Source organism: Lissotriton helveticus, chromosome 5_1 (assembly GCF_964261635.1).
Source record: "Lissotriton helveticus chromosome 5_1, aLisHel1.1, whole genome shotgun sequence".
Taxonomy (NCBI): domain Eukaryota; kingdom Metazoa; phylum Chordata; class Amphibia; order Caudata; family Salamandridae; genus Lissotriton; species Lissotriton helveticus.
This window is the reverse complement of record NC_136065.1, coordinates 926203507-926230315: the sequence shown is the minus strand read 5'-3', so window position 1 is coordinate 926230315 and position 26809 is coordinate 926203507. Positions and strand designations below refer to the sequence as shown.

Genomic DNA, 26809 nt, shown 5'->3' with positions numbered 1-26809 from the left:
ATGCGAGACACATTTCTGGAGGTAAAAATTGGAGCGCAGACTTTTTTACCCGGTTTCCCATTCAGATCAATGAACATGATGAGATCAAATTTGGTGACTTCATTGACGAAGATTGTCTGTTTGTGGCTTTGTAAACACTACTTATTCTCCACATGTTTTCTGGTGTGGTATTATCGAGAGGGCTCATGAGAGACATCTGGAATCCACACTTACCAAACGTCGCACTCGTGATACCTTTTGGTGGCCTGGATGGACATAGAAATTGATGATAGGTTTGCAAATTGTTGTGTGTGTGGGGATTCCGACAAAAGCCTTAAGGTAGCTACTCCCCCTCTACTGCCAATTGAATGTCCACATGGTCCATGGGTGAAGCTTGGAGTTGATGTCATGGGCCTTATGATATCCTCTCGGGGCAAGTATGTTTTCGTTCTCATGCACTATGCTTCTAAATGGCCAAAAGTTAAAATGGTGAGAGAGCTAAGAGCATTATTGAGTTTTTAAGTGAGGTTTGGTTGAGAGGAGGGTTTCCACAGTTTTGGTGTCAGACAACAGGAAACAATTTGTTGGCGGTGAGTTTCAATCCTTTCTTGGTGCGTCTGGTGTAAGGCCTGTGAGGAGTTCTTTGTATCAGCCTCAAACAAATGGAGCTGTTGAGAGGATGAACCGAGTGGTGGGGGAATGTGTCAAGTGGGCCAGAGCAGGGAACTATTTTGAGTGTAAAGCTTTAAGTAGCATGATCTGGTTTTATAGGATAAACAAGAAAGAACAGGAGTAACCTGCCTAAAAAGGAATAATCTAGGCCTAAAAATAGGTCCTTATACACCTGACGAGCCTCGGACCTCGCGTTCTTTACTAGTGTGGACCGACGAGGAGAAATTGCCAAGCATTCCGCCATTCGCGGATATGCGAAAAGTTTTTTGGGGTTCTCCCTCCCTCCAGACCGAGGAAGAACTTTTTGAAAGGTTCCCGGCTGCCTGTATTTCACAGATAATTCCTAATCGATCGAAAAGGAGTTAATATCCAGCTCTAAAATTATTTGGGATACTCTACTCTAGCTGTTGTCAAGATCAAGTTTGACGAGGCCCATATATACCTTTGAATATTTGGGGTGCCTCCAATTGTTTAAAAACGACATCCTGTCTCACCTTGCCTCTGTGTGCTCCCGCCATGATGAAGGTGTAGCCCCGGCAGGGGCTGTCCACCGAAACGCACTTTGGCGTTCTTGACCTCTGGGGACCACCTGAGCGATCTGGGGTTTTCCCTTGTGGATTGTGTTCCATCTATCCCTCTCAGATCAACCACTGGCTATGATACATCTATGGAGTTGTGTGCTGTGTGTGACTAGAGTTGTATGTTTGCTGGTATGAAAGTGATGGCTGGCATGTGGGTGTTGTGATGATGTGATTGAGTTATTTATATATGAAATGATAAGAAATGATAAGAAATTCTGTATTTGATGTAATTACATATGCAATCACTATGCATTGAGAAAGCTTGCGTTTCCATGACATGAATAAAAAATCTTTTTATACTTTTTTAATCATGTTTTGAGATGCGTTTGTGTGGTTGAGGGGTTGATAGAAATATATAAGGACCTATTTTTAGACCTAGATTATTCCTTTTTAGGCAGGTTACTCCTGTTCTTTCTTGTTTATGGCTTTTCCCCGCCTACCTGCCTGTAAGTAACGAGGGGTCCCCCTTCTATTGAGTACTGGTTTTATAGGATGACACATCATTCCTCTACGAAGGTCTCACCTTTTGAACCATTGAGATGTAGGAAGGCCAGAACTAGTTTCAGACCTGGATGGATGTCAAAGTGGATTAAGTCAGAGTCAGACGTTTTGAAATTGATGTCTAATGTGAGTTAGAATATGTCTCTTACTCAAGCTAAACAGAAGGAGTGGTATGGTTCCAAGAAGGGAGTTAAAATGACTCCACTAGAGGTTGGGGACATGATCAGGATACAAACTGCAGTCCATTTCAAAGAGGGGGAGAGTAGATTTGGGGAACATGTCAAGGTTTTGAAAATTGTAGGAAATGCTGTGCAAGTTGAAGGGGTCATTGGTGGAATCTGGGTAATGTCGTGAAGGTTCGGACAAAGGTGTCTGTTTCTGAATGGGACAACAGAGGTTCAGTTCGAAGTGACGAGTGAACCCAACCATTGAATCTTAGGAGAAGTGCCAGAGTCATTGATAAGCCTGCTAAATACAGTTTTTAATTTTTCTTAAATTAAAAAAAAAGAATTTTTTTTTTTTTTGTGGGGAAGCTGTGTAGTATGTTCTAGTTAAGTTGTGTTCATCTCTTTAATCTAGAATAGTAAGACCATCTAGAATATTACTTGTTGCCAAGTGACATTAGAATGTAGTGTTGGGAGTCAATGTTGGGAGCTGTGTCTGGTGGAGCCAATACGTTTGCTGGCTCCACAACCATGTAGTCATTACATAAACTATATCAAGTTCAACCTGTTTCCAGCTTCTTCAGTACATATTCATGTTGCAGGTGATGGAGCGAGATTTAGAAATATATTTATTTCAGCTCGCAAAGTTAAACTTCCATAACAAATAATAATATTAATTATGTGTGCAGTGAAAAACACTAATCAACCTAGATTAAACTTACAGATCATTACACAAGGGAAACTAATATGTGTGCTCATATATGTGCATTATGTGCAAAGTGCTTGCATGTGAGAAATAATAAAATAATCCTGTCTATTGTGCTGTCAGAATTAAATGCGGCTGTTTTTATTAATGGCATGTGCTTATTTATATGTGCACATATTTTATCTTTCGTTTTAAATGTTGCACACATCTGTTTGTTGCTTTATTTGCTTTTGCTAGGTAACTTAGATTAATGGGTTAATAATTAGCAAAGGTGGGTGTATTAATTATTCTTTTGTGTTTGTTTACATACTAGTTACTGAAAAAGATGCTTGAGGCCTAGCACATCTTATTATGCAGTTGGCAAAATCCTGCTCAGAAAAAGCAAGAGCCCAGTGTGGAAAGTTTCTGCTGTGTTTTAAAAAGAAGAAAATACAAACTTAATTGAATGAAAGAACTATTCGTACTCTTGGTCCGCTTGACCAAGGTCAGGAACCGGCAGAGAGATTGTCAAGCTAAGGAAGTCACGGACAAACATTTTTAGTTGTTGCAAATTGAAGGAAGCTACGTGACACGAGAATAAGGGACAATAGACTCTAAGAGAGAGTCGGAACTGGGCTTCGAAAATGTGATGACTTAATGTGGTCTGTCGTCTGACAGCCAATCAGCGTTTTGGACAAATGAGAAAAGTATTCATTTTACTTAGATTAGTTAGTTAGAAAAGGTATAAAAACTGACCTCTTTGGAGGGAGGGCGCTTCTCGCTTTCCAAATCCAGATGGGCGTGACGTGCTGACAGACTTCTGTGGAGCACGTAAGAATTAATAGGGCTATAAGACTTTATAATTTAAATTTAGGAGAAGTGAGTTTTAGACAAGGAAATACGGTTTAGGTGGTGATGGAAAACTGTTTATTCTTCTTTAATCATGCTATTTGATTCTGCTTGAAAACTGTTTAATTAATTTGCAATTCCTCTAACTATGCTGCTTGAAAAATAAAGATTCTAATAAAAATGCACTTTTCTTTGAATAAATAGTTAATAAATAAGTTTTTTACAAGCTGGCGTTGTTATTCAAAGAGTTTAGTTACCATCAGCAGATCTTATCGCCTGTGTGGGTTAATTAAATGAAAAATTATATATCTATGGTAAAGTCAGTATACATCAGATGTATATAAATGTATATATGAATTGTAAATAAGGTTTATTAATTAGGTCACATGATTCAGTTGCTCAAAATATGTCTATAAATTAGTATATGGGCCTTGTGAGTGATTTATGATTAATGGTGAGTATTGTAGAGTTGGGTAGTGTTACTATGACATATTTTCTATAGGGGTGCTGGATCACAGGAATGGAGGCTTGTTCTTCCTCCATGGTTCCTATTGTCTCTGAAATGTCAGTGGTACAAGCAATGGGTTTTCAAAGGGGAGTTGACATATTTGTGGGTTATCCTAAACTAATCCTAAACGAATCTATAACTTGGTCCCACATACAACCTTCCCTTTGAATTCAGTGTAGTGAAACGTCTGTGCTTTTAGCAAAAAGCCTCTCCTCTAGTCCTTTGTGAGCTAAAATACACGATGGCAGGAGATAACTTTGATCTTAAGGACCTTTTCCTCACCTTCCAATTCCACTATTAGCCAGTTCATGCTAGTCCGGTCCAGTGGCGGCTCCTCCGCTAAGGCCGCCTACCTCGACTTGCTGAATATACTAAGCTTTGATAAACTTGTCGACCATCTTGCCTTCCTCTGCTACTGAAATTGCTCAGCATAGTTTAAGGTCTGAATAATAACTCTAACCTGCTGTATCGGTCTTCTTTTACCAACGTTATATTTACGTATTGATCCTTTTATTACTTATTTCTGTACAGTTGATGTGCTTTGTATGTCTGAGTCACAAAACGTGTTCTATCTCTCAAAAATATCTCGCAAGTATGCCCGAGTAAACCATATACTGTTGGAAGTGTTTCTGCTCTAGTGCATTTCCAAAATATTGACATTGCGTTTTTTAGCACATCACTGCTAGTTTTCATTTTTTTACATGGAGGCAACTGCTCATTCACCCTTCCAGTGCTCAATGCTCAGCAGATTCTTGATAAGCATCTTCTCAGGATCAGATGCAGTCTGATGCTCTGCCAATCGTGGACACCATCATTGTGAGTGAGAAAGCTATTCATAGGACATATATATCTGCAAATATATCTATATGATGAACATTTTGGTCACAAGCTATGTATTGATGTTGATGTCTATTACAGCAATCCTAAATACATCATCATCACTTACAACGATCATCACCTTTCCTCAAAGAAGGTACACAATAGCCGTTATGCACTGATGAACGTCAGTAAAATCTGGCAACTGTTCAGGAATAGCCACTAGTTGTATTTTTTGCATTGCCCCAGTTCTACCTGCAACCCTCTGAATTGTGCCTAGTGTCTTATTTATTGTGTTGTTATAGGAGTACTCAGCTTTATGAATTTTAGTGCAAAATCTAAAACTGTTGTAAGAATACGATACAGTAGTGCCCACTCTTCCCCAAGCTCTTTAGGTGTTTCTCCAGAGTTCATGGTCTTAAAGAACACCAGATTCTCTTGCCTTTGTCTCTTTTTATTTGGGGTTGACATCTCTCTAACAATGATGGCATTGCATTAATCTGCCTTTTTCCTGAATGGTCAAAGAGGCAATGAAGTTGTTCACACTAGAGCAGGAGAATCACCAAGTTTCACATTCCGGGAACTGAGTTAAGCATCTACAGTCCCTGCTTGGTGCTCTTATTCTCCTTCTCATGTTTCCCACTCATGATCTCTAAGCTCAGCCCACTTTCGGACTATTCATGGATGGTACAGTTAGGCAGACTTCTCTAACTTGTTGCTTCAGCCTCTCTTGCATCTTAGGAAACAACTTGCTGCCAGGACCTCTGTCTCGCAAGCACTTGCCAGCATGACCATTCTCAGACCTCATATTATAGCAACCACCATCACACTTCGAAGACTTCTGTAGTTCCCAGGAGAGGAAGGGCACAGTAGCTTACAAACTCACTGATGCCTCCAGCAGGAGAGAGAGATTGTTATCAAAGTTCTACTGCTTCTTTTTCAAGGCCCACAAAACTGGTTGTGAACACTCAGTTGTGGGCACCAGGTTAGCAAAAGAGAGAACCAAGTTACCAGAGCTACAACAATCTGCAGCCATCTTGACACTGGGTGCTATAACATTCTTCAGCCATCTTGTCACTGGGCTAATACAACCTCCAACATAACTATTCTGACCCAGTACCAATTGAGATCAAGCTACTATAACCTACCACCCTGCAGTACTTTAAGCAAGTGCCTTGGGATAAGGTAATCTACAAATGGCCATAACAGTATATGTCAATTAAATACAACACATTTATCCACTGTAATATGTAACTTATATTTCTATACTGGCATTGCTTCTGATAGGTGGGAAATCTGACGATTGCTTATTTCTATTCGATAAAAGTAAACCCATCCAAAGTTATAGATATTACAAGGGCTGTAGGTTTATAAACATAAAGTATGTCGGTGCCATAAATATAACAAGGTTAAAGGTGTAAAGGAGAGGTGACTGCTGGTTTCATGGCTGTTGCACTTGGTAAGCATTTATGTTTATCTTTCTAGAATGAGCACACTAAATTTGTTTCAGATGTCACAACATTCTACAAAAAACATGCAACCAGAAAGACTATACTGAGTATTTTAACACATACATTTGTAAAGAGCAATGAATGCTAAAAACATCTTACTTCCATAAGACAACATACAGTAGTCGAAAGAAAAATTACAGCGGTCTAAATATTTTAATATTGTTTCACAAAAGAAATTAAAATACATTTATATAAAGATTTATAGAAACAAGTCTTGAAAATATTCATCAAATTCTTCTTCCCTGTGAAAAGAAAAAATAAACCCTTAGCAAAATGAGTCCATGCAAGTATTCACAACAGTAAACATAAAAACTAGTTAATATTACATTTGCTAAAAATAGGCATATTTCAGATGACAGCAAACTAATTACGTTCCAATTTTGAAAGACAGCGTTCTTCTTTTAACACATACAAAAACTTAGGACGACGGGCCAGCGTAGGAAACTTCATAGGTGTGTAAATAAACAATGAGATTAAACATAAGAGTCTCCCATAAGACACAAAAAGGAGGTTGGGTCGAGAATGTATCTAAAAGGTCTTTCGGTGTGGGAACTTAGAAACCATACAAGAGGTCCACGCAGCATACATCCATACCAAGTCAGACAATTAGATCAAAACAAATATACACTCTGAAAAAACAACAGCAGTGGTGTCTAAGCTCAAGTGTCTGACTGGCCTCAAACCTAATCCATCATTCTGCCCCTCACAAACCTCTAACCTTTGTCAGTTCTAAGATGAGTAAGAGTATGGCATCCGTATTCCAGTTAACAAAGTCACAGGAATTGGAGTTTCTCCACTCTCATCAAATGGGTTCTTTCTCCAAACGTTTGTGCTTTCCAATACAGATGGAGTTCTCAAAATGATTAGCTCTCTCAGGAAAGAAACAAATCCACTCCCATACTAGGCTCAAAACACAAATTATCATCCTTAACAACAAAAATTGTCTGTGCCTCATCCGCACATGGCTTTGTGGGTCAATAATCTAGCAAGTATGCATGCCTACATAGCGCAAACCTAAATATAGATTGATAGAGCGGTGCAAAAGGGGGTAAAAGGGGTACAGCTCAGGGTATGGAAGACGTGCTTTGAAATAGGAGTATTTCCTTTGTTGACATCTGTGTTTTTGGGACAAATATTAAGAGACTGAATGCACAAAGAAATATTTTTTGGATAATATAGACTCTAGAGTGGTCAAGCTTTGTCATCTTTTTGGAACAAAAAAGAAAAATGAGAGAACACTTTGCTGCTTCTGATCCACCTTCTGGTATAGGACATAGCGGCTGAGAAGTACTTGTGAGAAGGTGCAGGGCATGGAAGTCGTGGGTCTCTAGCAGCAAAAACTATGCCAGCACATTTTTAGGGCTTTGAGTCATGCCACTACTGAAGTGACATTAGTAACACAGTCTGTAAACTGTTCCCTTTAAGAAGGGGTGAGTTTCTACTTTTTAATATACTTACTTAACACCATTACACCGCATGGAAATTTCTAAAACAGACCCAATCTACAACACAAACATTCTTGAAATGAATCTTAACCAGTCAGTTAAAACAGTTTGCGTAAGTTGCTGGTTATCCAGTAGCTACATTTAGGCGATACCACAGAAATGTATCTGCCCTGACTATTGGGGAGGGGGGATCAGTATGAAACTAAATTGAAGACAGATCATTGCACTAGGTGAAGTAAATTCTGCTACTAGTGCAGGGTTTGATTTAGGGTAAGCATTAAGGTGGTATGGTTAGGGGACAAAGGGTAGATGTACATTCATTCAATTACGAAACACAAAGGTAAAAATAGTCACTTTTTGGTGGGAAATGAGTATTTTCTACCTCTTACAGGTTCACTGCGGTCATCCCTGGGGGTTGACTGAGTTTACAATTTTTTCCACAACTAAGTCTCCCGACTTCAGAAAACGCTAAACAGACCACAAAAAACAAATAGATTGCAGTCTTTCACAAATATTTGAACAGGCTTCAAGCAGTTTCCTACAATATGAATAAGTTACTTACCTTCAGTGTAGGTCGTTCTGGTGGATACTCTATCTAACTGCAGATTCCCCACCTTTAGAATACCCCCAGGGTGGATCTGGAATTTGTTTCGGCAGTGCTTCCGCGCATTCCAGGTGGCACCATGCAGCTCCATTTTGGCTTTGTTCCATCCCTAAAGGAACAGAGTGGAGCTGCATATGACCCCTGCATACTATCACAAAGAGGAGACAAGAGGGGCATTATTGGGCTGCCCTTACTAACTAAAAATAAACACACAAATTGGTGTGATACCCTCAGAAAAATGCTTGATTGCTTAATCAGCAAGTCAGCAGGTTAGTACCAGAGACCCAAAGAGCTCTCTACCTAAATTCAAGGCAATTCCAAGAATTGGACAAGCATGGCTCAATCACATAATGTGACATGCTTCATTATTTGCCACCTCGTCCCATCCTGGTAAGGTGTTACTACCAGGGTGGACTCGACCTCAGAATGGGGCTTTTCTGAGGGAGTTTTTAGATATTTCTTCTCTCGGCACAATGATTTAGGTCCAGTTTATGACTTTAAAAAACCATGGGATAATCCACTAATGTATCCTTTAATTTGGTGGAATCCCTGGTTGGTTAAAAGATTACCATGGGGTAAACACAGGAGGCATACTTAGGTGTAATGACCTGTATGCGTCACTGTACAAATAATTATGCCAACATGTTTCTGCCTCTAATCAGCCGTGGGTCTGAGGCATTCGCCAGGGCCGTGTCTAGGCTCCCTACACTGCAATTAGTAAGTGCTGGGTGGGCTTAGATATAAACAGTGAACCTACCTCTCAACTAGTAACATGAAATATAGTGCTCACACGTACTCTAGCCTTACCCTTTGTAAAATACAGTTTTTTCTATGCAACAATAATAAAATAAATAAGCTCGCTAATGCCTCTTTCTCTTCGTTATTTAGGTTTTGGCCAATCAAACTTTAAATGGTTGATTTTGCGAACCAGTTGGTTGGAAATCCCTATAATTCAAGCAATCTGATTCATTCTTGTTACTGTGTATTGTTCATCTTGTCTCCTATGCACAATACTTGTCAATCTAATACTCTGGCAGGAAACAACTACATTAACGATACTCTCATGAACATGAATGTGAGCACCACACAGATGACACACATGCACATCTTACCTCTTGCATTCTGTAGACACAATAAAAGGTACAATACTCAAGGGATTCTTGTGTTCTTGAGCAGGAACTCACTTAAGCTTCTTTATGAGTGTGGCGATGCGAGGCTGATTTTATTAAAATTCTGTCTCTCTAATCATGCCTTAATTACCAGCACGATTATCTCTTGAGATATATAAAGACATGAGACGCAGCAATCATATAACTCTCGCCCAAAAATAATACTTATTATTTTTTTCCTAGCAATTGCACTAACTGGGAGGAATACACAACTTTAATTACTATGCTCAGAGCAACTTTCAAGACCACTGAGCCTAATGTAAGAAAACATATATATGTTTTAAAACTGCTTAAAGTGGGTAAATATAATTATAGGCTGTTTATTGGGAAATAAAACTTCTGCCAAGTCCTTTATTCTCAAGGAAACTGTTCTTTCGTTAATGTGTCACTTTAGAAGGGAAACCTGAGCTCAAAGCTGCAGATGGAAGATGAGAAATATCTGTTAAACTGATGAAATGTGGGTAATATTCGTCTGTATGTAAAAAGGATAGGAAGCAGGCAAAGCATGTGTCAGCAAATTGTGCCCTAGATAAAGTCTTAAAAACAAGTGAGAAGAAAGAAAAGTCCAGCCAAAGGTATACAGGGAGAAATTAAGTCTTAACTGGTTAAATCATGTGGTTGCGAGAGATGGGGCAATATGATGGAAGTCTTAGTCCATCAAGCCAGTCTCCAGGCCCTAGACAGTAAATCAGTGGGTCTAACAGCCCTATGGTGCACCACTGAAGTTCATGAACCTACCCCTGAAATTATATTGGTTGAGTGCACAAATAGATTTCAAATTGTGAGGGAATTAGAGAATGCGTTGCATGCTGCCCCCGCAAATTGATCCTTCACCAGACACTTGCAACAACATTCGTGCCAACACACAGGGGTGGAGGTTGTGGCAAAAATCAACCAATTTAAAACAGAAATCACAGGGCTAAAAACTGTTGTAACTTCACTTGTGCATCGCCTTACAGGGAAAGTGGAGACGATGGGTTTGCTTCTTGAGACTTTAATGGGGGGGGAGGGGGGGTACAGAAATGTGCCCTTTTTGCCCCGAGACCCAAGCTCCAACTTTTCCCAATATGGGTATTCAAGCTTTGCTTTGGCCCAGAGACTCCATCCCAGCAGAAAAAAGCGACTTGAGGCAGAGGGTGTCTTCTATGAGGGGTCCCAACGTGAATCAAACCTCTGGAAAAGGCAATATGAGATATAATTTTGCTCCAAATGTTAGGACCTCAGTAATCTCACCGATCATGAAGTAGGTTAGAAATAATAGTGCACCCAAATTGGAAATGCATGTAGCGAATTCTGCACCCCTATTAAGAACACCTAGTCCCCTCCAATCTATGGTCACCAGAGATAGTCTTCTTGGCAGGCAACTGAGCAGAGAAGTGTTATTGACAAATGTCCCCAAACCTGTGTCTACAGACCTTCAAAGCTGTAAGTCACGGACTAATAAAACTATTCACTGGCTCTGACATGCCCGCAATCGTAGATCTGTGATGCGGGTAAACATTGTTATTGCAACAAGATATGTGAGGAAGTATAGTAGAACCAGTGAAGGCTCCTCCGCTAAGGTGTAGAAGAGTCGCCTCACTGCTCACGGAACAGTGTTAAAAAAAAAATTGGATAAAATAAGTTATTTCTGTTATACATTTTTTGGGGGGCCAGGTTGGGTGGGGCTGGGGCTTCCATGACATCTGGGAGGAGGAGTGGTTGCTGCACTCCAAAGCGTGCAGGACTGCTCGACCAAGCAGTCCTGTGCACTTTGCATGTTCCCCACCAGGCTGAATTACACAGCCTGGTGGGGAACATGCCCAGCCTCCCATTCCCTGTCTGAGCGCCGAGAGACGGCACTCAGACCAATCACAACGCTGCATTGCAGCGTTGATTGGCTTAGAGGCGGGAGCCTGTTTGCTTCCGACAGAGAGACGATATCACGACGAGAGACATGGAGGAGAGAGGACTCGAGACACAGCGAAAAGGTAAGTGCTTTTTATTTTATAACCCCGCGGCCCTATTCCACTCTCGTTCCCTGCCAGCAACTACTGAGTACAACAGACTGCATTGAGGGGAGATTGTGATCAATGCTATAGTTGATGGCTTAATTCATATGGAGCTTTGATCTGCACCGACTAGTGTCTCTCCCATTCGTTTAAAACTCCACCTACATGACACATTTTTAACCAAAAGAATAAGCTCTTTAGAGCCAACATCTGTTCAACTCCCAAATAATCGTGCTCAAAGACCTTGTTCACTGGGGGCTTCCAATATTGATTGACTTCAGCAGGTACAGCCACGGGGTAGTGGGGAAAATGGTGGCTGTGGTGGCTCATACACAGACATCGGCTGCCCCTGAGGAAGGGCCGTGTCTGAACCAGTGAAATTGGAGTCCTGGAACCTGGCAGATACCCAGTCAAAAAGTTCAGGTTTAGAATGGGGAAGTTTATCTACAGTCAGCATATCATCTTATTCCAGGAAACGTGGGAAAAGCAACCAGAGTTTAGGCCCGGCTATTTAACATTCTACAGTAATACTACCCCTATTAGCTCTGGGCGAGCTTCGAGTGGATTCATAATTTGAGCAAAGTCCACTATTATCTGTAAGATTGAAATATTTGACTACGGTACCAGGGACACTATGGATATTAAATTGACCTTGCGGAACACTACTAAAGTGAAGTACAGACACATTGCTGTGATCAATATCGCTGGTCGCTACGTTGAAGATAATGTAGAATCTCAAACATTACATTCTCTTCAGACTCTTCTTGATTCAATACAGCATGAATGGCTTGTGATCCTAGCTGTGAATTGCAATACGTACTTTGAACCTTTTGAGCCGTTCACATCTTTGCTATTAGCTGAAGAGGAGTATTCCTTATAGGGCGCTACATGACAATGGCCCTAACTACTTTAAACAAAACTTCAAATGTAACCAACCTAGAGGAAATCTTTGCTCCTTTGGAGCAAAAGAACTAGTGGTCCCAAGGTTCAGATGGCCAAACTAAGGTGGAAAAAGTTTGGTATCCTGCACGGCTAAAATCTGGAATCTTCTCCCCTTCTATTTCAAATCTTTGCCAAACTTGCTAGCCTTTAGGAAAGAACTGAATACCTGGTTGTTTAGGAATAATCCCTACTACTTTTCCTGACCATACTTAGCAGAACCAGCACCAAGACACCCCTGGGTATTCATGCGCTCAAAAAACCTCTTTAACATAACATAACCTGAGGAGTGGGGAATCCCAGAGTTATTGGGTAACCCGATGAAAAAATGGTCAAAGGGGGCCAACAAGCTTTTCCACCTAACTTTAGAATATGGGTTATGAGGAAACAATGGCGTTCTAAATCCAATCATCCTGCCAAACCAGCCTTTAAAAGGGGCTGATCTTCAAGTCATATAAATTATATCATCTTGGACCTAAGACCATGGTCCTTCATAGGTAACATGAAGCTTATATTCAGCCTGATAGTGATCATAATGCCTTGGTTTTAGATTTTTCTGTTGAAATGTCTCTAACACCTCAGTAATGTGAAATTGACTCTTGCTCATTGGCAATTAAAATTACTAACAACTTTAGGAATGTAAAGTGGGCTGACATAATTAACAATGTTTCACTACTGGGCTGAAATTACCAAGCTTTTGTTGTCTTTTTTAACCTGCCTGTTTTAGCTGATTTTGATTGGTGTACTTTTGTTTTGCTTCATTCTGAGGTTTTTGCCACTCTAAGATCGTTTTTTGCAACCTTTGTTAGACGAAAACCCAATATAAATATATCCTGTCCATGGTTCACAAGGGAATGTAGAGTGGCTAAGCAAGGGTTGATCGAAGCAGTTAGAAAAGGTGAAAAAACTCAATAAACTATTGCCAGAAAGGCCTACAAGTCAACTCTGAGGGCCAATAGAAGACCTTATGAGGGTGACCAGAGAGTTGAACTCATTGCCACCCTAGCAAGGAAGGAGACTCAAGCCTTCTGGAGAATTATTGTCTTCGGTAGCAGACTGAGTGTATCACAACTTGATTCATTTGTTCCAAATAATCAGTGGGTTACCCACTTTACTACCCTTTATAATGAAAGAGAATCATGTGGAACGTTTCCTGATAATACTGTTTATTTATTTAGAGTTTTATATAATGCAAACAAGACCCTTCCGGGTGACAGAGCTCTTTACAAGAATAGCAATGGAAGGTATGTTCCAAAATGGTAGGAAGTATACAAAAGCACAGTTTAAGTCACATAAGCAAATAGTGATAAACAAACAGACACATACTGGCATGGACAGAGTCTCATAGGTGATAGGAACAGTGTGTAGATTTGCGGGGTAGCCCAGGAGAAACAACTTGGAACAGGCTTGTATGTGCAAGGGCATGGCAGAAATCTCACCGCACAAGCAGGAAGAGTTGTTTATGTGGAGAAGGAGGATTATCCTCAGTGAGAGAGGAATTTAGTCGCTCAAAGTTTTACTTTTTTCATGAAGATGGATGTGGACGAGTTGCACCTGTTCTTGAGTGGGAGAGCGTTCCAGATTTAAGGGGCAATGCCTGAGAAGGATCTGCTATAGGTTTTCTTTTTGTTACATTTTTGTGGTTTTAACAGTAGGGAGCTTGTGCTTCTGGAAGGTCTGTTTCTACTGGATAGGGCCAGTTTCTGGGTCTTGTGGTGCTGTGCTTTATGGGTCATACATGCAATTCTGAGATAGATCCTAGCTTCATAGGCTAGCCTATCAGTGATTGAAGGACAGAAGTGATATGATCACTTATTATATCTGGTGATGAGCCTGGCTGCAGCTTTCCAAGTGGCAAGTGTGATTCTCTGGAGGCCCTCAAGTGTGGCACTGCCATAATCTAAATTCATAAGTACAAGAGCTTGAACCGCTATTTTGAAGTCTGCCAAGGGATGGAAAGGGTTAAGTTTCCTTAGAGCGTGCAGTTGAAGGTTGGCTTCTCTAGTAGCAGCACTGATGTGCTTTTGCATGGAGAGGGCATTGTCCAGGGTAATACAGTTCAAGGCAGTGAAATGTGGGAGCCAGTCTTTGGTACTTGGGGCGATGGAAGGCAGTGAGTTCAAAAGGAAGTCTGTTTTAAGAACATTGAGCGTGAGGTGGATAAGAGTCAACCAATGCTGCATTTTTATCAGGCTGTTAAGGATATTGATGTCGTCGGGGGGTGGCGATTTTCATGTATCATTTTCATGTTTCATGCTGGGTGTCATCTGCATACATGTAGTAGGAGACATTTGCAAGTTTGAGTATTTCGGTTAGGGATTCGATGTATTAAAAAACGTCGGGGAGAGAATCGAACCTTGGGATACACCCAGCGGCACTTGTGACTGATCGGAAAGAGCTTGGTTGATTAAAGTGAGCTGAGATCTACTGTGAAGGAAAGCGGAACACCATTTTAGCATGGTATCAGAGAAGCCTATTCTGCGTTCTAAAAGGTTCAGCAGGGTATCATAATTGACTGTGTTAAATGCCGCTGACAGGTCAAATAGGATCAGTAGGCAAGATTTGTTCTGGTCGAGTGAGCGTAGGGCATCATCAACAATGTGGACCAGGGCTGTTGCAGTGCTATAACCCGGTCGGAAGACAGATTGACATTGGTTGAGAAGTTGGAACTTATCAATGTGCTTGCGGAGCTATAAGTGCACACATTTTTACAAGAGTTTGGCTAAAGTCGGGACGTTGGAGATAGGGCAGTAGTTATTTGGGTCGGACTGGTCAGCGTTGGGGTTTCTTTTTTTAGAATTGGGAGTAACCTGGGCACTTTTGAGGCAGTTAGGTATGGAGCCTTGAGTGAGTGAGGCATTGATAATCATCGTCATTAAAGGGAGTAGGAGGAGAATGGACTCATTGAAGAGTTTGGAGAGAAGGAGGTCATTCAAACGGTTGGAGTATTTCAGAGAGGTCAAACGTTTTAAGATGCCATTTTCCTCAAAGGTTGTAAAGGAAGACCAGGCAGTGTTGTTTTTGGGTGTGTGGGGAGGGTTTCTAGAGCATTCGCACAGATTGAGTGGGGTGGCAAGTCAAGAGGGGTCATATTGCAGTTGTTTCGAAGCATTTTGAATATCTGTAGCAATTAGCATGGTTTTCTCAGCAAAGAAGAAGGCAACGGTTTTGCAGTTGGGTAGTGTTTTGTTGCATTGTACTCAACTTCTCCCTCTCCATGACCAGACAGGTCAACGCAGTCACCTCCATCTGCTTCGACACCCTCCGCATCCTCCGAAAGACCTTCAAATGGATCGCCCCCGAATCAAGGAAGACCATCACCCACACACTCATCACCAGCAGACTCGACTATGGAAACACCCTCTACGCCTCAACAAGTCTATACTTAGCAAATTCCAGACAGCAGCCAAATGCATCCTCGGCATCCCTCAACACGAACATATCAGCACCTGCGCAACCTCCACTAGCTCCCTGTCGAGAAAAGAGTAACCTTCAAGATTCTCACCCATGCCTACAAATGCCTCCACAACACCAGACCATGACAGAATCTCCTTCCACGTACCCAAAAGGAACCTCAGATCCGCCAACCTCGCCCTTGCCGAACCCCCGCGCATCTGCAGAGCAAGTACAGGAGGGGACTGGCTTGTCAAGAATTGTTGATGAGGATTCATTCAGCCAAGTAAATAGGGAGGATGGATCAGACAGTGCCAAGCCGGCTGGAGACCCCTTGCAGAACCTTAGGGCATGCAGGAGGTCCTGGAGAAAGGCCTTAAAGCTGTTTACGAGAGGGTCGCTAGAGTTATTTCAGTAACTGTTGAAGTCACCAATTTGGTTGTTATGTTCGTCATAGTTAGAGGAGATAATCTCCATGATCTGTTCGATGAACGTATGCTTGTCACCACGTGGTGAAGAGAGCAGGTTGAATTGTCAGTGGTGGTGATGCTGATCCTAAGGTATTCACAGGAGGGCAATGATGGAGCTAGTGATTGTTTTAACCATAGTGATTTCCTATAGATACAGGCTAGAAGACCCCTGACCTCCTGGGTTAGGGACCTAGTCTCTCCACCTGCAGCTCCGCTATGACACCGCCGCTGCTGTTATGCCGCTGTCCTGTGTAGGCAGGGTTCAAGGCCGCTCTCCCCATGTCTGCTCCTGGTATTGTATTTTGCCTCTTGTACTGTGCCTGCTTATTTTGTGATTTTCTCTCTCTATTTTGGCTTTTTTTTTTAACTGTGCCTGGTTGTTTGTTTTCCGAGTTTCTCTCGTGTCTTTTTTGTACTGTGCCTGCTTGTATTGCATCTTTTTTGTGCCTTTGTACTGTGCCCACTTCCCCACCCGTTTTCGCCGCCACTGCTTTCTCTGCGGCCCCTGCCATCTCCCGCCTCCCAGCTGCACTTCCCTCCCCCATTTAATGGCGGCTGAGCGCAAAGCAGGCGCACCAAAGGCAAGCCCGTCTGCGCCCGTCCGCGACCAGCGCCAGGAACCCTGGATCTCCGAGCATCCACCGCTACGACTCAGCTGCCCTCCTCGCACTCAACCCCTGAAGAAACAACGTCTGACAGCTGTCCACGATGAGCACCACCCACGGATAGTTCTCCTGCCATCACAGCCGCCACACCTTCACCACCATCCGCACACCAAGGGCCACCACCCCCACGCCAAACACCAACACCTCTGAAGCCCTGAGGTGCATCCTCCTCAACGTGTGCTCCCTGCACAGACACGCTGTAGAGATCTGGGACCTACTCGACACCCTCTCACCAGAGGTCGCCTTCCTCACAGAAACATCGACCGACTCCACCTCTGCCCCCGACATCATCACCACCAACTCAGACGGGTACAAGATCCAGAGGAAGGACCGCCCCAACAACCCAGGAGGAGGACTTGCCATCGTGCACAAGAGCCCCCTCTGACTCGCGACCTCCAGCTTGAGGTCCAGCCTGCCCGTCACCAAATACCTCCATTTCCAGATCCAGACCAGCCCCAGAAAAACCCTTAGAGGCACCCTCGCCTATAGACCTTCCAGACATCAAACCGCGTTCGCGACTTCATCGCGCTGCACAACATCACCTCTATGGACTACATACTGCTCGGAGACCTCAACTTCTACCTCGACAACCTCAGCGATCCCAACTCCCCCACCCTCCTGGACAACCTCACCAACCTCGGACTGAAACACCTCGTCACCACCCCCACCCACAAGGCAGGACACACCCTCAACCCTATCTTCGCAGGATGTAACAAGATCCACTTCAGCCACACCATGCAACCCCCATGGACGGACCACCACTGTGTACACTTCCACGTCGACAAGCCCACGGCGCCCAAACCTGTACCCCGCCCTCCGCGAAGAAACTGGAGCAAGATCACTGAGGAGCAGCTCAACTCCACCCTCAGCTACGATGCCCCCGCTACCTAGACCAACGCCAACCTCGCAGCAAAAGAACTCTACAGATGGATCTCCAACTGTGCAAACGAGCTCGCACCCCTACGTTATCCCGACACACAGCGCCCCAGGAAAGCCACCTTGTTCACCACGGACCTCCAAGAATCCATGCGCATCTGCAGATGTCTCACAAAGAACTGGAGAAACAGCAAATCCTCGGAAGACCGGACCACCTACAAGAACACCATGACAGAATACCACCAACGCATCAGATCCATCAAAGGACCTTCATCCAGAACAAGATTCTCGCAAACTCCAGCAACTCCAAGGAACTCTTCAGGATCATCCAGGAATTCACCAAACCCTCCAGCGAAACCACGGACATCACCCCCCCCCAGGACCTCTGCAACAAGCTCAGCTTCTACTTCCACCTGAAGATCAAGGGCCTCTTTGACAATTTAACTAACCAGACACCGAACTCCGAAGCCACACCATCCTCCAGCAACGCCAGCCAGCCCACTATCTCCTCTTGGACCCCAGTCACCACCGAAGACACTGCATCGACCATGAAGGCATCCACTCAGGAGCCCCCACAAACCCCTACCCCCACACATCTTCCCCAGAGCCGCTGCCACCATCACTCCAGAACTATGAAGCACCATCAACGCCTCCTTCGAAACAGGCATATTTCCCGACAACTGGAAAAGTGCGGAAATCAGACCCCTACTCAAGAAGCCATCAGCAGACCCCAAGGACTTCAAGAACTACCGACTCATTTGCCTCCTCCCTTTCGCGGCCAAAGTCACCAAGAAGACTGTCAACGTTCTGCTAACAAAATTCATCGAAGAACACTTGATCCTCGACCCCTCCCAATCCGGATTCCGCAGCAACCACAGCACGAAGACTGCTCTACTCGACGCCACAGATGACATCCGCACCCTCCTCGACCAAGGACACACTCCAGCCCTGATCCTACTTGACCTCTCTGCAGCCTTGAACACCCTCTCCCACCGCACACTCACGGCCAGACTCCACGAAGCCGGCATTCAGGGAACCGCCCTAGACTCCTCCACTCCTTCCTCGCTGGCAGAACCCAAAGAATGAGACTTCCACCCTTCCTCTCCGAACACACGGAAATCAACGCGGAGCCCCAAGGATCGTCACTCAGCCCTACGCTCTTCAACATCTACACGGCCCCCGCACCGCAATCATCAGATGGCACGGACTCAGCATAGTATCCTACACAGACGCCAAGGACCCCTTCACCACCAGACTCAACTTCCAGGAAGGAATGAAAGACATTGCTTCCTGGATGAGCAGCAGCTGCCTGAAGCTCAACTCAGAGAAGACAGAGCTCCTCGTCCTCGGACCCTCCCCCTCTGCATGGGACAACTCCTGGTGGCTCACCGCCCTCGGAAGCCCCCCACCCACATGGACCATGCCCAAAACCTCAGCATCGTACTCAACTTCTCCCTCTCCATGACCAGACAGGTCAACGCAGTCACCTCCATCTGCTTCGACACCCTCCGCATCCTCCGAGACCTTCAAATGGATCGCCCCCGAATCAAGGAAGACCATCACCCACGCACTCATCACCAGCAGACTGGACTATGGAAACGCCCTCTACGCCGGGATCAACAAGTCTATACTTAGCAAATTCCAGACCGCAGCCAGACTCATCCTTGGTTTCCCTCAATACGAACATATCAGCACCTGCGTAACCTCGACTGGCTCCCTGTCGAGAAAAGAGTAACCTTCAAGATTCTCACCCACACCTACAAATGCCTCCACAACACCAGACCACGATATCTCATGACAGAATCTCCTTCCACGTACCCAAGAGGAACCTCAGATCCGCCAACCTCGCCCTTGCCGAACCCCCGCGCATCTGCAGAACAAGACCAGGAGGGGACTGGTTTGTCAAGAATTGTTGATGAGGATTCATTCAGCCAAGTAAATAGGGAGGATGGATCCAACAATGGCAAGCTGGCTGGAGACTCCTCGCAGAACCTTAGGGCATGCAGGAGTGCTGAAAGGAGCTGGAAGTGTGCCAAAACTACACAGCATGGCCTTCTTAAAGACCGTGACTTACTACAGTATTGCTGATGCCAGGGAAACATGGGATGCATCAAGATAAATTTAGAAAATGTCTCCTTAAGCTGGGATCAGGAGCGAGACCAATTGGCACCTTGATGCCATCGCAGTTTCTCTTTTGATAGATTGTGGCAGGATGGGATTAAGTCCCGCTTCATTTTCTTTTATTTTATTGACTTCGACTTACCTGAAGATTTAAACTACAAAGATCTGTCTCAACAAAAGGTTAAATTAGTAATATAAAGTCCTTGCGTTTACACACAAGAATTTGAGCTAATTCTTGTTGATATGCTTCCACAAACTATTCTTTATTTCTTTTTAATTTCTAGCCAACATGCGTTTCATCCGGCCTTATTACCCAGACTTCCTCAGTCCTAGAAAATAAACAAATTTAAAGCCCTTTTTAGGGTTCAAATTTGAATACATATCCAACAAACCATAGCACAAAGTTCAAAAGAAAGGGGGGGGGAGTGTGAAAAGAAAACATTAAGCGCAAAGAAGAACAAAATCACCTGTTCAGTAAAAAAAAAATCCTATTCATACTCAAATCCAATTTTAGGTACCAATATTAAATACCACATAAGCGACATCAGCGATATAAATATCAAGCTACAAAGTTCAAGCGTCTCTCAACAAAAATATACAGTGATAATATACCAGGCCCATAGGAAACAGTAACAATCGTTTTAGAGAAGCAGCACGTTTGTAGTAAGTTACCGCAATATGAAGAAAGTATTCATGATTAAAATATCACAAAATTAGGATCACTAGCTGTGTATATAAGAAAAAGGACTGTAAGATTCCATTTCATAAGCGTCCAAAGCTATATCAAAAAGTAAATGGTATATGATCCTTTATTTAACACTATTGTCAACTTCAAGCCTCTGTTCCATAAAACTAACTGCAGTGTATTCAGTCATTCACACCAAATACTGTAAAGTGCCTGTGGGTGTGATTACCAGCTAAATAATCAAGAAGCCGCCTAACCACCATCGTGGGGGCAAGAGCATAAAAACGCTACTGGCATCATTCACCAGCTGTCTCCAATGTATCGAACACAACCCATCGGCATCCTCCGTAAGCGCCATATTAAAAAACAAAAATAGAAATAGGGCAAGCGCATCCATTTACACAATCGTAGCTACCATCATGAAATCGTACACATACATAACTTTAAACCTGGAATAAGGTCAGTCTAGATAATAAACTGGGAGCAGGTCTGTGTCCTTGACTTACAGTGAGACTTATGCAAGGTCCATGACTTCTTCCAAAGTTCAGCGATTCGCAGTTTTGCTTCACGGTCCCGAATCCCCTTCGGGTGCATGAGGGCACATTCACTACACAACTAGGAGTTATGCCCCCAGACAAAAGCACACCTCATATCGGTCTTTACCGATATTGGTTTCTGAACGTAATGCCATGGTTTGAACCCTCAGTATTAGGAAGGGACATGGATCCGTTTCACACTGAATTTGAATTGGAAATCGTTGACAACCGATAATAAGGAGAACAGAGCTCTAGATTTGCATTCAAAGGCAAGCAAATATTGGAACTGAAGTCAGTGAACAGGAATGGCAATTATATGAGTCTCTGCGTCGTCACTTCCAGTGCAAGTTGAAGCTAATGGGGAGCCGTGCTGTACCACTTACCAGCACGCAGGAACACTACTGAGAAAATGTCTGGATCCAGTCTGGCTCCTGGCAATTTTCTAAATGTGAGGATTCTAAAGGCGAGGAATCTAAAGGCGAGGAATCTTAAGGCGAGGAATCTTAAGGTGAGGAATCTTAAGGTGAGGAATCTTAAGGTGAGGAATCTCTGTGTAGAAGTATCCATTAGAAAGCTATATATGTCATACATTAATGAAAACCTACTGAATCGATTCACAGCAAATGAGATAAAGTACATAGAAGAAATTGAGTTGAAAGGTAACATTTTTCAAGTTGATGTAAATAAAAAATGTGCGCAATTAGTTGCCACCTCAGTGGAAAAATCACTTTCTGGTGTCTTCAGTGAATTAAACTAAGATTCTAGAAGTGGCCAGGAGGCAGCTGCATATGTAACCACTAACCGTGTTTTTTCATCAGTTTCTTGGATAGGCCCCTTCCAAAAGTCGGCATCCGAAGGACCTTCTTGATCTTCACTAGGCTCGTCTTCTGCAAGAAAATATAAAAGCATATACAATAACCTTCAAATCCAAAAGGCATTACTGGCAATTAATTACTAATCAAAACCTGTGCATCAAATTTTATGTTCTAAAATCTATTTCCGGACACTGTAAAACATGTGAGGTTGAAATCTCTCAGGTTTGGACATCAAATACATCTTGACCCAAATATATTAAATATCTACCACATTTCTCAATAATATTCTTGAAAGATCAATCCTCTTTAGTAATTATCATATTCCATAGCATTTCACCTAACCAATTGTGCCACTAATATCTGTAAGAAAAGTGCCACCATCGACTATACATCGTAATTCAGATTCTCAAATAAAATCTTCGACTTCTCAACAATAGTTGATCCTGCTGTAGCGATTTCCACAGCCTGGGTACCCGACAATGACTATGCCACACACAGAGCTTAGTATGCCACATCTTTAGTCTGGTGCGTGTAACTGCGATCCCAACATTCTGAACAAGTTTTCACTGCATCCCGCTCTGACACCTACGTCACAGCTCTACAGAGTTCATTAGGAGTCAAAAGCGTTCAGCCATAAAACTCGCAAGACACTACATCGCCCCCTTGGTTAAATATATATATATTTTTTACAAATCAATAAAAACAACATATGTGGGCAACTTGTTGGCACAGATGGTGGGAACTTTGAGCTCCTATATAAGGGATACCGGAGATTTCCTCACGATTCTGGCAGATAAAAGATGACAGGAAGGATACCTGCTTGTAACTATTGACGTAGTGTCTTTATATATGTCCATAAGCCATGAATTGAGTCTGAAAGCAACTAGATATTTTCTACAACACAGGAACATCTAAAAACTGTATCACTCTAAGATGCTCATGGAAATGAACGAACTATGTCTCAGAAATAACATCTTTTTCTTCAACCATCAGATAGTCTCCCACATCTGTGGAACAGCCATGGGAGTTTCCTTCTCTCCAAGCTATGCCAACCTTGCCATGGGTTGCTGGGAGAAGACCATAGCTTGGAGAGAGGAAAATTGTAATATGGCTTAGATTCATTGACTATCTAGTCCTGATATTAGAAGGAACAGCACAAGAATTCCTGGAATACTTACCTGCAACATGAGTACCATGGAGATACAATTTTTGGATGTAACAGTCTACATACAGGATAATCAAATACAAACTACCCTACACTGGAAACACACATCAACTAAAAGTATCCTTCATGGGATTAGCTTTCACCTCAAATCACTTAAAAAGAGAATCCTGTATGGGGAATTTATAAGAAAGAGGCGTAACATCTCTAATGAAGAGGAAATGGAAGCGAAATTCAAGGAAACAGAACTGAGATTCCTACACAGAGGATACAAATATAGAGATATTAAACAAGGACAGGAAAGAGCAAAATCTCTGACACAGGCTTAAACATTGATCAACAAGGCTAGTAAAAAATAAGAGCAAGGATGACACCACAGTCAGGATAATTCTAACATAAAGTAAGGAAAATCAGAAGATTGTCAACATCTTAAACAAATACTGGAGGGTATTGAAAAAGGATCCAGATATTGGGAACAAACTAGGGCCAAGACTCATGGTGACCCTCGGTGAAGTACCTTTATTGAAGAACAGGCTAGCGAGGATTCACTCTACAACGAACAAACCAAGAAATTGGCTGCAGAAACAACAAGAGGGGTTCAATCGCTGTGAAAAGTGCAAAGCATCCCGGATTGGTAAGAACATGAAAGAGCCCAGAGACTTTAAGGGCAAGATATTTACCATTAATGAGTGAATCACTTCCACTATAACCAATAAAACTTCAACAACCACCATTTTCGAACCAGAATACATATCAAGAACTATTATTCCGAACAAAGGCAACATAGTAAAACTTATAGCTGCTCACAAGGGCTTAAAATATCCTACTTTTAGTCAAATTGTAGCTATCCAGTTCTGAACTGAAATGAAGCCTAATCACTAGGGCTTCTGAGGAGATAGCTAAGTATCAAGACATGAAATCTTCATGGAATGAGGAGTTACCGTAGCTCAACACCTGAACGCTACCCATCAGTCTTATTAGATCCCTGCCCAAAGAAAATAGCAACAACAAGAAGTTCCCACATACCAAATAAAATATCAATAGCCAGGAACTACAATCTGCCCTGAACAAACGACTTTCCACAAAAAAAAGTCAATTATTATTACCAGTAATTACAAATTAGGTCGGCTCTGCAGGTTTACTAACATCCCCATGACTGACAGCCACTAGCTAGACTAGGGCTGGTTAGAAGAAGCGTTGAAGACAGATTCCCAAAAATAAAATACTATACTATCTCACTGTCTCACTAACTGTGCTCAGCTACTAAATAACGAATTAATCATTGAAACATCTTTATTAGTCTTAGAATATGTGGGGGTTGAACAAAATAATGCAAAACTCAGACGAAGCCTGCTGTTTACTATCCCACAATGCAATCTGAAATCAGGAAACTTGGAAAGCGAAATCGCAGCCACTACCTGCCTACATTGAATACTACACCTCAGCACTGAGGACAAACAGGAAGTGTCATGTGGAGGTTTAGCTATTTATATAACAATGGCCAAAAATATCTAAATAATCAGAATCAAGACAGGAAATTTCATTGTCGCAATTTCAATTAAAAATAAGACTGTGGGCCAGCAGATAACACCTTTGGGCCAGAAACTTACCGGCAGCGTTCAGGCAGTGTCCAGGAGGTCGTGAGGGCAACGGCCGTGCTTCCAGCTTTCAACGCGTTTTCCCAGCCGTGAGGGCAACGGCCAGCGACTACATCTCCCGGCTGCCCCGGGGACCTCCGGCGCACTTCTGATGCTCCCGCCGCACCCGGAGGCGCTAGAAGAGCGCGGAGCGCTGAGCGTGTTTGGGGGCCAGAAACTTACAGGCAGTATTCAGGCAGTGTCCAGGAGGCCGTGGGGCAATGCCGTGCTTCCAGCTTTCAGCGCGTTTTCCCAGCCGTGAGGGCAACGGCCAGCAACTACATCTCCCGGCTGCCCCGGGGACAACCGGCGCACTTGTGACGCTCCGGCCGCGCCCGGAGGCGCTAGAAGAGCGCAGAACGCCTCCCGCCTCACGGGACGCGCGCGGGCGGGCGCCGGGCTAGGCCCGGGCAAAGAGCGGGCCGTCTGTGGCTGTCTGGGACCGTTCGGGGCCGGGCTGGGCCACTCCCTTAACAACCAGAGCTAAATTTACTCTGTAGTGGAGAGTGGTGCGATTTACTACTGGCATTTTTGGATGTTTGGGGGTTGTGTCACTATGGGCAAAAGCAGCGTCACTACCCCAGCACGCAAAATTACATCCATAGATACTATGCTGGAGCAGGCAATGAATCTGGTCAGCACCGAGATTGAGCTGACGGAGAGAAGATTGTCCTTGGGCCCCATAAAATCCCAATGTGTAGCACAAACTGATACTACAGATATAAGCGATGCACAGGTATCGACACACAGAGTCACTGAACATTCACCACAAACTTCCACTGGAGAGAATACGCTGGGCATGGAAGGGCCTGGCTCAATAGGAAGAATTGTTGACCTTGAATCTGGGTGTAGTCCAACCGAATCACTGGCCTCAGCCAATCTGGACATAACCCCTAACCCAGAAGTATGTGGAACAAGAAGGAAGAGGAAGGTGGTGAAACCAGCCTGCCCTAAACGGAAACAGCCCCCACGTTTGAACACACAACGTACAACGTTAAACACGTGGATTAAGGGTCCAATGGTCTCTGCACACCCAATCCCCAGTAGTGACCCAATTGACTTAGTTGATGCGGATACCCAAAGTAATTCCACTCAGACGAAGTTCACGCAGACTGCTTTTTCTAACTTCACACTTGGGGATACTGCTATAGATATCATTGTTGACACATTGTATGACCGTGTTAAAGGGCTTGTGGATAAAAGTTTTGATAAGTTATGGAAGCGATTAGACCGCCTGGAATCCCTAACTACAAAGGTAACACCGCCTTGCAGGGGATACAATGAGCCATCTTGACAGGTTAGCATCCTGGAAAATCCCCCTCAAAATGTGCAATTGGCACGACAAGCGCCCCAAACTGTAAATTCATTGCCTGTCTCCCTTGATTCTAATAATAAAACGAGAAACCCCCTAGCCTCTAAGTTATATACTCGATCTGCCAATACCCAAAATGTAATCCCTGATGATGTCAAAGTTGGGCCGACAGTTAGCTCGAGTATTGCTGACGTTGGTACCAGGGGGCATGTAGAACCAAACAAGGATGTTTTAAATGTACCCCCTGCATCCTGCCCATATGTGTTAACTCTTGTCGGGGTACCCCTACTAGAGAAAAATAAATCAGAGTCCTGGCAACAACTGCGGAATAAATGTGTAGACTGGATGGCTAAACACAAAGGGTACAGGAGGTCTGATATACATGAAATCTTAATGGTACGAAGGGTAGGCTGGGTGGGACCTGCAGCGAAAACTATCAGAGTTGATTGCATTGTTATTAATTTTTCCCGGCCTAGGACCGTTGGATCTATATTAGCAGTTAAAGAGACCAACTGCCTTCTTTCTACAAACATCTGTGCATTACCCCTTGGTTTCTTCTATAAACCACCACTTACACAGCGCCCTCTTCTCAGCCCTTCTTATCAGTCGGTAAATACATTTTCGGCTGTTTCTGACTTAGACACCCTCGATTGACCTTTATCCAAAACTCATTCTACTGGATTGGTCTATACAGTAGCCAAGGAGACTTCTAACATCAGCCCC

General features: G+C 43.3%; 1 protein-coding gene across 3 annotated transcripts in view; it reads right to left on the bottom strand.

Moving 5' to 3' along the window:
- Positions 1–6400: 6400 nt before the first annotated feature.
- The window catches only part of LOC144754997 (protein FRA10AC1), a 312415-nt gene continuing 292006 nt past the window's right edge, over positions 6401–26809 (bottom strand). For all 3 annotated transcript variants that reach the window (XM_078643391.1, XM_078643392.1, XM_078643393.1), the window contains exons 14-15: positions 21963–22047; positions 6401–6508 (exon numbers count right to left, since the gene is read on the bottom strand). In XM_078643391.1, coding sequence (XP_078499517.1) covers positions 6466–6508; positions 21963–22047 — 128 coding nt within the window. In that variant the 3' untranslated portion in view covers positions 6401–6465. The remainder of the gene's footprint in view (positions 6509–21962; positions 22048–26809) is intronic.